The 12495-nt window shown below is 40.7% G+C and overlaps 1 protein-coding gene across 5 annotated transcripts in view; it reads left to right on the plus strand.

The window, feature by feature from the left end:
- Positions 1-12495, plus strand: part of CBL (Cbl proto-oncogene) — an 82075-nt gene that overhangs the window by 41850 nt on the left and 27730 nt on the right. For all 5 annotated transcript variants that reach the window (XM_058687019.1, XM_058687021.1, XM_058687018.1 and 2 more), the window contains 7 exons: positions 5533-5679; positions 8620-8776; positions 9572-9693; positions 10011-10148; positions 10979-11066; positions 11652-11783; positions 11998-12201. In XM_058687019.1, coding sequence (XP_058543002.1) covers positions 5533-5679; positions 8620-8776; positions 9572-9693; positions 10011-10148; positions 10979-11066; positions 11652-11783; positions 11998-12201 — 988 coding nt within the window. The remainder of the gene's footprint in view (positions 1-5532; positions 5680-8619; positions 8777-9571; positions 9694-10010; positions 10149-10978; positions 11067-11651; positions 11784-11997; positions 12202-12495) is intronic.

The following is a 12495-nucleotide window of genomic DNA, read 5'->3' on the forward strand; positions in this document are numbered from 1 at the left end:
AGCACTTTTTTCCCACCACCTGATGCTCTCCCATGGGAACAGGAATGCCAAAAAGCCAGATTTTGTTTTGTTCATAGCTGCATCCATCCCTAGAGCCTAGCACTAGTAGGCAGTGTTTTCTGAAGGTATAACGAAGGTTAGAAATTGTGGCAGCTGCCCAAAGGGATGTAAATACCCGTTAGAAATGGATTTAGCTCTCGTGTACGTAGATAACTATAGTACAAGAGGGGTTCAGATGACATGAGAGCTGCGGTGAACATGCTGTGGGTATTTGAGTGGTTTATTACTTCTAGCTGGCTTCTTAGGAAATGACATTTAAGCTGCGTCTTATTTCAGACTAGGGAAACTGATAAGCAGAGGCTTATAGGTGGGAAAGTGAACAAGGGTAGTATGTATGAGAAAAGATGATGTATTCAGTTTGGCTAGAACATACTTGTGAAGAAGTAAGAAATTAGGTAGCTTAGATTCAAGTCAGCGGAAAGTCTTCAAATCAAAATTGAGTTTGGGTTTTGTCCCCCTGGCAGTGTGGAAATTGTTTTTTCCCCTCCTTAAAAAGGGAGTTGTATATGTGGCATGATTCGCCTTCACAGGAGGAGACTGAAGACTGAAGTCTGTTTTTGTTATTGTATTTAATTTTAATTCCAGTTGGTTAACGTACAGTGTAATAATGGGGTGCCTGGGTGGCTCAGTTGGTTAAGCGTCCGACTTTTGATTTCGGCTCAGGTCATGATCTTGCGGTTTCATGGGTTCGAGCCCTATGTCCATGCTGAATCTGCTTCGGATTCTCCCTCTCTCTTCCCCTCCCCCGCTTGTTTTCTCTCGGTCTCTCTCAAAATAAATTTAAAAAAACCTGTAATATTCGTTTTAAGATGTACAGTTTAGTGATTCTACACTTGCATTCATCACCCCGTGCTCATCATAAGTGCCCTCCTTAATCCCTACCATCTGTTTCACCCGTCTCCCACCCTCCTCCCCTCTGCTAACCATCAGAGTTCCCTGTAGTTAAGAGTCTGTTTCTTGGTTTCCTATCTTATTTCCTTTACTCATATGTTTCTTAAATTACATGTATGAGTGAAATCATATGGTATTTGTCTTTCTCTGCCTGACTTATCTCACTTAGTATTATACTTTCTAGCTCCATGCATGTGGTTGCAAATGGGAAGCTTTCATTTTTTATAGCAGAGTAATAGTTCATTGTGTGTGTATACACACACACACACACACACACACACACACACACACACACATCTTTATCCATCAGTCAGTGGACACTTGGGCTGCTTCCATAATTTGGCTACTATAAATAATGCTGCTATAAACATAGGGGTGCATGTATCTCTTTGAACCAGTGCTTTTGTAATTTTTGGGTAAATACCCAGTAGTGCAATTACTAGATTGTAGGATCGTTCTATTTTTACCTTTTTTTTTTTTTTTTAAAGGCTGAGACCTAATCATAGGACTAGAGACCACTCCCCTCCTCCTGCCCCTCCCCCAACCACATTTTTTTGGTAATGTTTATTTTTGAGAGAGAGAGACAAAGTGTGAGCAGGGGAGGGACAGAGACAGAGGAAGGCACAGAATTTGAAGCAGGCTCCAGGCTCCGGTGCTGTCAGCACAGAGCCCGAAGTGGGGCTCGAACCCACCAACCGGGAGATCATGACCTGAGCCGAAGTCGGACATCAACCGACTGAGTCACCCAGGCGTCCCTATTTTTACCTTTTTGAGGTACCACCGTATGGTTTTCCACAGTGGCTACAGCAGTTCACTTCCTACCAACTGTGCATGAGGGTTCCTTTTTCTCCCCATCCTCACCAACAATTGTTTCTTGTGTGTTGATTGGAGCCATTCTGACAGGTGTGAGGTGATATCTCTTTGTGGTTTTCATTTGCATTGCCCTGATGTTGAGTGATGTTGAACATCTTTTCACGTGTCTGTTGGCCATCTGTGTGGAAGACTAAAGTTTGAATTGTGGAGTAGGTGGGGGAGGGTAGCAACGAACTTCAATTAAAATCATGTAGTTTAAAGGTAGGAAGACAACAGTGGTCAGCAAATTGACAAATAGGTCAGATATGGAGAATAAGGGAGGTGGAAGAAGCCGAGATAACTCTAAGCTTTATATTTATATATATATACTTCAGAAACTCTTTATTTAAAAAAAATTTTTTTAATGTTTATTTTCGAGAGAGCACGCACATGCGCTCCTGCGTGCAGGCGGGGAAGGGGCAGAGAGAGAGGGAGACAGGATCCAAAGTGGGCTCTGTGCTGAGAGTGGAGAGCCCGATGTGAGGCTTGAACCCATGAAACCGTGGTGAGATCATGACCTAAGTCGGAGTTGGATGCTTAACTGACTGAATCACCCAGGCGCCCTTCTAAGGTTTTGAATTTGTGGGAAGTAAGATGGTGTTGTCATTACAGAGAATATGAAGACAGAACAGATTTGAGAAGGAAGATTAATTTAATTTTGAACATGTTGCTTTGAGGTGTTAGCATGTGAATGGAGAAGTATAGTTGGCAGTTGGAAAGTTACCAAATTTTAAGATTTGGGAATCGCTTGCAGAGTGGTTTCTCAAGCTTCTGATTGTGAAGGAAGAGTCAAGAGATTACACGGAGAGAGAAAAGAAAGTAGCCGAGAGCATATTCTTGGGAAATAGCTCTGTTGAGAGAATAGGAAGAAAAGCCAAAGAAAGACAAAGCCAGTAGGAGAACCAAGAGAGGACAACATGAGAGAAACCAAATAAAGATACTTTCAGGAGGAAATAAGAGTCCTGAAAAAGCTGTTAAAACCTTGAGAGTGTGATATAATATCTTCTTGGTCATATTATACATATATTACTCTGCTGTACTGTTTAGCATAGTTTGTTTTGTTTTTTGTTTTTTTAATATTTAAGTAACCTATACCCGCAGTGTGGGACTTAAACTCACGACGCTGAGATCAAGAGTCGCATGTTTTCTGTCTGAGCCAGCCAGGCGCCCCAGCATAGTTCTTTACACATAGGAAGTTCTCAACAATTTAGCATAACCTAAGGAAATCCTGGGCTCTCACTTGTTTCTCTTTAAAGATTAACATTTGGCAGAATGTGATCTATGTTTATTGAGGTTCAGTCTACTGTGTCCCGCTGACGACTTGAAAGTAAGGTCATTGGGAATAATTGGTGCTTGGCACGTTTTCTACCAAGTTCTGTGTTGCAGAATTCTTCTGAGATATATTCGTGATATATTCTTTTTGTTTGTTTTTAAAGTTTATTTATTTTTGAGAGAGAGAGTAGGGGAGGGACAGAGAAGGAGGGAGAAATAGGATCCCAAGAGGGATTGATGCGGGACTCAATCGCACAAATTGGAAGATCATGACCAGAGTTGAAATCAAGAGTCAGATGCTAACTGCCTGAGCCACCCAGGCGCCCCTAAAAATTTTATTTTTAAGTACTCTCTATACCCAATGTGAAACTCGGAACCCGCGACCCCAAGATCAAGTGTCGCATGTTTTACCAGCTGAGCCAACCAGGCACCCCATTCTGTGATACAGCCTTGATCTTTATGATTTTTTTTTTTTTAATTTTTTTTTTTCAACGTTTTTTATTTATTTTTGGGACAGAGAGAGACAGAGCATGAACGGGGGAGGGTCAGAGAGAGGGAGACACAGAATCGGAAACAGGCTCCAGGCTCCGAGCCATCAGCCCAGAGCCTGACGCGGGGCTCGAACTCACGGACCGCGAGATCGTGACCTGGCTGAAGTCGGACGCTTAACCGACTGCGCCACCCAGGCGCCCCGATCTTTATGATTTTTGTTACAACTTTGGTAAAATAGTAAAAGTTCTAGCAAGCCATAATGGAAGGATCTCCGAGTGCCAAGAGGAGAACTGCTGATGGAACTCAGGGATTGGATAAGTGCGTGTATTCCTGTCTCACGCTTGATCTATTTAGCATATGAATTATTTTAAGACTGTCTTCAAGGAATATATTATCACTTTTGTAGGTGCTTTCAGAAAACAAATAGGAAACTAGAAAGAGAATAACTTGCTACAAGTGCAAGAAGACATATCAGGAAAGTGGAGCGGATTTGTTGAAAAGCTGACTGGAAAGATTTCAGTAGCATTTTGCACAAGAGTCAGGGCTAGAGAGACTTGGTTACTTTGGTGCAGCATTTTATACATTAAAGACAAAGATGGGATCTCCATTATAACATAAAGAGAAAAGTCTCTATTAAAGAGAATTTTTAGATGAGCAAATTTGATTATGAATTGACTTGAAATTTTATAAGCCACTCATGACAAGAATGGTATTTTTGAATACAGAAATACCAATGACTGAGACAAAGGGAAGGTAGTGCAGCCGGTAGCTGGTTTGGTGCTTAACAGTAAAGCATCTGTCTATATCTTTTCTGTGTGACAGCACATTAAAGATAAGAAAGGTAATCTGATTACAGTATACACCTAGGGGTGCCTGGCTGGCTCAGTCAGTGGAGCATGTGACTCTTTAATTTTAGAGAGAGAGAGAGAGTGCTAGCAGAGGGGGTGGGGAATCTTAACGTGTGCGGCTCAGTCCCACGACCCTCAGATCACGACCTGAGCCAAAATCAAGAATTGGACGCTTAACCGAATGAGCCACCAGGTGCCCCAACACAGTGATTACATAACTCAGTACATTAAGCTGTGTGGCATCTTTATGATTCCATTCATTAAGCAGAGATTAAACAGGTTATTAGAATAAGTTCCCTGATGGTCGAAGCAAAATAGTAGCATATTCACTTAGAAATGTTTACACGGTTTGGATTTTAGCACTTCAGTTTTGGTATAGGATGAGGAGTTGTTTTGGTAAAACTTAACCTCTTTAAGGTCTGATTTAAGTGAAAATATTTGTTAGGTCTTAGATATTTAAATTGAGAATTGTCATTTATTAATTTATTAGTAATTTATTTTTTAATTTGTGTGAGTCGTATGATGATTCGTTTTAAAATCCAGAATAGCTTATACAAAGCTATTCTGATTATTTTGCTTTGTTAGCATTTCGTCTCTTTTGTGAGTAGATCAGTAGAGGTGTTCAAGTAAGTACCTTTATTTGAGTCCTCTGTCATCTTCAAAACGTGGATTTGTTCATATTAGTGAATACTCAGAGGTATTTGGCTTGAGTTAGATTAGAAGCCTTAAAATATATTCCTGTTAAATTTTTTCTATTTACTATAGGACATCTTTTGAATGGAGGGAATGGGAGTGGATCTAGTGAGTGCCACAGTCTTTGCTCTGTTATATCTGCATCTTCCATATGATGTTAGAGCAAAAACAGTTTCTGAAGCCCTGCTTTGAACACAGATAGCATCACAGAGTATTTCATATGTCAACAGCACATTTCCTTCCTCTCTCCTTTCCTAGTTTTATAATATCTCTGAATAATATTGATCAGAAAGTATATTGGAAGAGGTTCTTCGTAAATGTATATTCATGTTCATATTAATTACACACCTGACATGGTTGATTTCAGTGAATTTAAAATAAAAATAACTATGTGTTTAATTATTGCACTTCTGATCATTTGTAGGCGAAACCTAACCAAACTGTCACTGATCTTCAGCCACATGCTGGCGGAACTAAAAGGAATCTTTCCAAGTGGACTCTTTCAAGGAGACACATTTCGGATTACGAAAGCAGACGCTGCAGAATTTTGGAGGAAAGCTTTTGGGGAAAAGTAAGTGCCCAAATAATTTGAACTATGAAAAACTAAAGCATATGTTTTGGCTTTTTGTGTATTTTTTAATTTTTTATCTAATTTTTAACTGTTTTTCCTTTTTTTTTTTTTTTAATGTTTATTTTATTTTGAGAGAGAGAAAGAGTGGGGGAGGAGCAGAGAGGGAGAGAGAGAAAGAATCCCAACCAGGCCTCCTGCTCAGCACGAAGCCCGATACAGGGCTTGATGTCACAAGTGATCTCACAAATGTGAGCTGAAATCAAGAGTCAGATGCTGAACCAACTGAGCCACCCAGCTGCCCCAACTTTTTTTAAGTAAACTCTAACCCCAGTGTGGAGCTCGAAATCACAACCCTGAGTCATATGGTCTGACTGAGCCCCTACTTATTTTTTTATGAATGAAATAATATGGAAAAGCATGGAGAAAAATAACGAACATGAATGTACAGTAGCTTCCCCCCTCCCCCGCCCTTATCTGCAGTCTTACTTTCCATGGTCTCAGTTCCCTGCGGTCAACTGTGGTCCAGAAGCAGGTGATCCTCCTGATACTTCATCAGAAGGTCACGAGTAGCCTAACACTACATCACAGTGCCTACGTGATTCACCTCCCTTCATCACGTCACTTAGGCATTTTATCATCTCACATCACCCACCACAAGAAGGGTATGTACCGTAAGATATTGTGAGAGAGAAAGATCATATTTCTATAACTTCCATTACAGTATATTGTTATAGTTCTATTTGATTAGTTATTGTTCTTAATCTCTCAGTGTGCCTAATTTAGAAATTAAACTTTGTCTTAGGTGTGTGTGTATAGGACGAAGCATAATACAGATAGGGTTTGGTATTACCTGCGTTTGCAGACATCCACTGAGGGTTTTTGCAAAGTATCCTTTGCAGATAAGGGAGGACGTACTGTAGCTGCTTCCCTGCTGTGGTGTAAATAGTTAACTTTTTTTTCTTTGTGGAGAAAATTTCGCAGATTCAATTGAGACCCGTGCTCTTTGTTTGAATATTTATTTCTTTTTCTCCCCATCCGTTCTGCTGTTAATGGACATATGTTTCACATTATTTGCTATCACAAACCGCTGAGGTGAACAAAATTATATTCACCTTCATAGGCAGGAGCTTCTTCATAGTTCCATGCTAGGAGCAAAATAGCCAAATCCGGGGGTTTCACATCCTCTGCTTTGCCAGATATTGCCCAGTTGCTTTCCAAAGTGGTTATACTAGTTTATATCCCTGTGAGTAGTGTACATAAATTCCAGTAGCTCCACAGTCTGGCTAACACTGGTGATGTGAATTGGGTGTCATATTTTGCTTTACAGTCCTGATGACATGGGAGACTGAGCATCTTTTCACAAGTGTGACCAGTCAGGATTCTTACTCTAACTTGCCTATTCCTCTTCCTGACTTGTCCTTTTTACTACTCTTTCTCCTCTTGTAAGATACGGATTGTCTGTTAGTTACTTACATTACAAGTATCTTCTAATCTGTAGCTGGTTTTTCCACTTTCCTTATATTGTCTTTTGATGTATAGAAGTTTTAAATTCGACAGACAGATTCATGAATTAAGCTTATGCTCTTAAGTATTAATATAAATGTCCTTGTATGTCCTCTGAAACTTTGGATCAAGGAAATGAAAAGATAGAAAACAATAAAACTTTTTCATCGAATATACAGATCCTAATGTAAATTTCTTTTTAAATGCCACCTTTTTCAAAATATGTGTAAATGTAAAACATAGAATAATTAGTGATTTAAAAATCTGGGTAAAGAGGACGGGAATAAGTTTAACTTTGTTTCTTTTAACTTAATAACTACATTAGAAAAGAGTTCAAAATGCCACTTGATGTCTTAAAACTTTTCAAAGGCAATGAGCTTGTATTTTGAGAAATAGAAATCCCATAATATCTGGTGCTTGCCTTATCTGGGGTTTAATCACTTATATTAATAATTTATTCCTCATCCCTGTCAAACTCTGTTGCTCCTGTGCCATAAGCCTATTTCCTCCTGTCTCATCCTTGAGAGTGTGAGTTCCTCAAAGAACTCAGAATGTATTTCATGCTTTGAAAAAGTTATTTTGGGGGCCCCTGGGTGGCTCAGTCGGTTGAGCTTCTGACTTCGGCTCGGGTCATGATCTTGTGGTCCGTGAGTTTGAGCCCCGCGACGGTCTCTGTGCCTACAGCTCAGAGCCCGGAGCCTGCTCAGATTCTGTGTCTTCCTCTCTCTGTGCCCCTCCCCCACTCGCGCTTTGTCTCCCTCTGTCTCAAAAATAAATAAACATTAAAAAAAAATTAAAAAAAGAAAAGAAAAAGTTATTTTGGGGCGCCTAGGTGGCTCAGTTGGTTAAGTGTCCAACTCTTGGATTTTGGTTCAGGTCGTGATCTCACGGTTCGTGGGACCGAGCCCCATGTTGGACTCTGCGCTGACAGCTCGGAGCCTGCTTGCGATTCTCTCCCCTCCTCTCTCTGCCCTTCTCCCGCTCGTGCACGCGCACATGCGTGTGCAGTCTCTCTCTCTCTCAAAATGAATAAATATTTAAAAAAATAAAAAACTTAGTTTAAACGTAAGCTGGCTGTTAATTGAGGCCTGGCCAGAGGTTGCATTTATTATATAAAAAGAGTAATTTCCTCTCTCTTTCCATGCTTCCCTAAATGGAACAAATGTGTGAAGAAAGAGGAGAAAGGGGTTAGTTTGTGACCTTCTGCCAAAGAATAGTGGAAGAAGATGTCTCTGTTACTAATGTACGCATTAGAAAGTTAAGAAATACATCGTTTACTCCCTTTCTCTTCTCAATCCAAAATATAGCTTAGCTTCTTTAAGAGAATTGAAATTGATTTTAAGACCTTCATGTGGCTTTCTTTTCCTTGGTTATTTTAGCAATGCCCAGAATTGTCTGTTGTCTCACTCAGTGCCTTCCCTCCCACCCCCCACCCAGGACAATAGTCCCTTGGAAGAGTTTCCGACAGGCCCTTCACGAAGTGCATCCCATCAGTTCCGGGCTCGAGGCCATGGCTCTGAAATCCACTATTGATCTGACCTGCAATGATTATATTTCAGTTTTTGAATTTGACATCTTCACAAGACTCTTTCAGGTAGGATACTAAAAACAGAAAACTAACAACTACTTGTTGCTACTTTTCTGAAGAGAGAGCTCTTTAAAAAAGTAACATTTGAAAGTCTATTGTATAAAAGTATTTTTAGTCTAGAAATTATAAGCAAAAAAAACCCCCCACTGCCCTGTATTTCTATTTATTTATTTATTGGTAAAAATAACTATATGATCTGCTTTGTTCGCCTCATATTTATTATCTCCTTTTGTTAGTGAGTAGTCTTCTTTTGCATTGTCTTAATGGTTTTGGAACGTCCAGAAAATGGGTATAATATGATCTATTTAATCAGTTTCCTGTTGCTGGACATTATGTGTTCCCAACTTTTTCTCCTATTGTATTGAAATTCTTGACTGTTAATATTGAGAGCTTCGAAAGAGCTCATTTATTTCTTTCCATAAAGATAATGTGCGTGTAGCCAAACTTGCATAAGCCTTTGTTTGCAACTTCTTAGTTGCATGTGTGGGTCCTGCTGTTTCTCTGATTTTTTTGTTTGTTGCTATTTAACCTCACTCCTGTCAGTAGAACTGCGTTAGAATGTCTTGAATTTCATTTTATGAAAAAAATCTTTCTGTAAGTGTATATTTGTTTTTTCTTAGTTTTTGTAAGCTCTTATCTCAACCGTGTTTCCCTCAGAGTGACAACATAATTCAAAATTTGTGAGAGTAAATGGAGAGTTTATCATTGAGAATCAAGGTTGTTTTCCTTCTGTTTTTCATTGCTCCGAAGTTGGTTTTAGGTCTTGAGCTGAGTGGTCTGATTGAACTCTTGTTCCCTTAGCCGTGGTCCTCTTTGCTCAGGAACTGGAACAGTCTCGCTGTAACTCATCCCGGATACATGGCTTTCCTGACGTATGATGAAGTGAAAGCTCGGCTCCAGAAGTTCATTCACAAACCTGGAAGGTCAGTTCCTTGAAGCAAAGAGGTTTATCCTCCTATATTTTATTCTCTTGTGACCTTTGCCAGAAAGGAGGAAACACGATCTTGTGTTAGTTCCCCAGCGGCCACGTTTCTTTACTGGGATTGCTGTCTGTTCACCAGAGGAATTGACGGATTCAGATCTTAGGGTTTGATAAATGCTTTCTGAGCTTATGTGTTTCTTGCTTTTGCTCTGTAGTCATCGTGGAATCTATTATTGGTGGTCCTTTTGATTTTTGTCTCTGTCTCCGCTTCCACCCGAATACAAGTATGTAAAAGGTTCTGTTCCTCACTGTTCACAGTTACATTTTCCGGCTCAGCTGCACTCGTCTGGGTCAGTGGGCTATTGGGTACGTCACTGCTGACGGGAACATTCTCCAGACAATCCCACACAATAAACCTCTCTTCCAAGCCCTGATTGACGGCTTCAGGGAAGGCTTGTGAGTATCTACTGTTTGTCATCTGCTGGAGTCTAGGAACCTAGGGGTTGTGAAACTTGATCATCAGTGACTTTATTCCAGGGTTCTTTTACAGTTTAAGATTCAAGGAGCATCTTAACAGGTTATATTGTTTTGACCTCCAGGTTCTGGAGGACTTTTGTTTTTATTTAAAAGGAGTCATAGGGGTTGGCAAACTATGGCTCGAAGCTGTTGTTAGCTGTGAGGCTGGCTGTTGTGGTACAGCCCGCACCTAAGACAGGTTTTCCCTTTTCAAGTGTTGCTTAAAAAACAACAACCAGAGAAGAATACATGACACAGACTTACGTGGCTTGCAGAGCCAAAAATAGTTACCGTCTGGCCCTTTACTGAAAAAGTTGTCAGCCTCTCAGACGATAGAGCCTGGGGCATTGTGGCCTAGAGAAAGAGCTATCAGTGTTTGGGAATATCTTCTTGGAACTGTTCTGTTTTTGTTTTGTTTTGGTTTGGTTTGTTTTTAGAGAGAGAGAGAGAGAGTGCAAGTGGGGGAGAGGGGCAGAGGGAAGGAGAGAGAATCTTAAGCATGCTCCATGCTCAACGTGGAGGCCGATGTGTGGGGCTTGATCCCTCAACCCTGGGATCATGACCTGAGCTGAAATCAAGAGTCGGATGCTCAACCTACTGAGCCACCCAGGCGCCCCTGTATGTTTTTGAAGTATTAGTAAAATACATCTTTGTACTTATGCAAAACTACCCTTTTAGAATGAGAGAATTGCTAGATAAAATTTGTCTGTCTTGGTAGCAGTTACAAATTAGCTTTAGTAAAACCCCAAGGCTGGTTACTCTTTTTACAGCTATCTGTTTCCAGATGGACGGAATCAGAATCCTGACCTGACAGGCTTGTGTGAACCAACTCCCCAAGACCACATCAAAGTGACCCAGGTGAATTTTGTTGTATGGTGTAACCATAGCTCTGGAGGCAAGCTTTTGTATGTACTTTACAGAACTGACAGTTCTCTTGTATTAAGTGATTGAAACATTTACATTTATGTATTTTTATCCTTTTTTTAATGTTTATTTTTGAGAGAGACAGAGGGCAAGTGGGGGAGGGGCAGAGAGAGAGGGAGACACAGAATGTGAAACAGGCTCCAGGCTCCGAACTGTCAGCACCGCGCCCGACGTGTGGCTCGAACTCACGAACCTCAAGATCATGACCTGAGTGGAAGGCGGGTGTTTGAGCCACCCGGGCGCCCCAGAACATTTACATTTTAAACCACTGACTAGATTAGTGAATTTATGTGTGTGTGGTTTCTCTAAAGAACTTAAAATAGGACCGAGACCGAGTGCTTTTTTTCTCTCTTAACGAGAGACTATTGACCACTTTCGTACAAGCAAAATTTGTATAGAAAATAAGTCTTTAGTTTTTCTGTTGTTAGTATTTACAGTTACAGTCGGTAACAGTACAGTTACAGTTCAACAAATATCTGAATGGGCTGAGTAATCTCTTTAATTTCTTTTTAATCAAAGGAACAATATGAATTATACTGTGAGATGGGCTCCACATTCCAACTATGTAAAATATGTGCTGAAAATGATAAGGATGTAAAAATCGAGCCCTGTGGACACCTCATGTGCACGTCCTGTCTTACGTCCTGGCAGGTATGGATCCAAAGCATGCATTTCCCCAGCTGTGTAATCACTCTGAAGAATTGGGGATTGTGTATCCTTTACAGATAAAAAGGATGACCTGGCTTGTGGGGTAGGTTTTAAATTTTTGATTTCTTTTTTCGTCTCTAGGAAATGCATTTCCCAGTGGACAGATCTTGTCAGTACTTTGAGACGTGTCTGTTACCATCTCCTGTTTCCTCCGCAGGAATCAGAAGGCCAGGGCTGTCCGTTCTGCCGATGTGAAATTAAAGGTACTGAGCCCATTGTGGTAGATCCGTTTGACCCCAGAGGAAGTGGCAGCCTGCTGAGGCAAGGAGCCGAGGGAACTCCCTCCCCAAATTATGATGACGATGACGACGAACGAGCTGATGATTCTCTCTTTATGATGAAGGAATTGGCTGGTGCCAAGGTAAGACTGCAGTGCAAGAGACTGTGACAAACTGCATGGTGAGTTGTGCTCTAAAGCGATAGATAGAGCGCCTGCTGACATCGATCTACAAGGGATCACAGTAGCTTACGTTTACTGAGTATTTGTTATGTGAGAGATACCATGTTAAGCACTTCCCTTATTTTAACTCCTACAGTCCTATACTCATGTCTCCTCCGATAACCGAGGAGTAGATACTACTCCTCTCATTTAGCAGATGAAGAAACCAAGTCATGGCAAGGTTAAGGAATTTGCTGACAGTCACACTGCTAGTGA

The sequence above is a fragment of the Neofelis nebulosa genome, chromosome 10 (assembly GCF_028018385.1).
Source record: "Neofelis nebulosa isolate mNeoNeb1 chromosome 10, mNeoNeb1.pri, whole genome shotgun sequence".
NCBI lineage: Eukaryota > Metazoa > Chordata > Mammalia > Carnivora > Felidae > Neofelis > Neofelis nebulosa.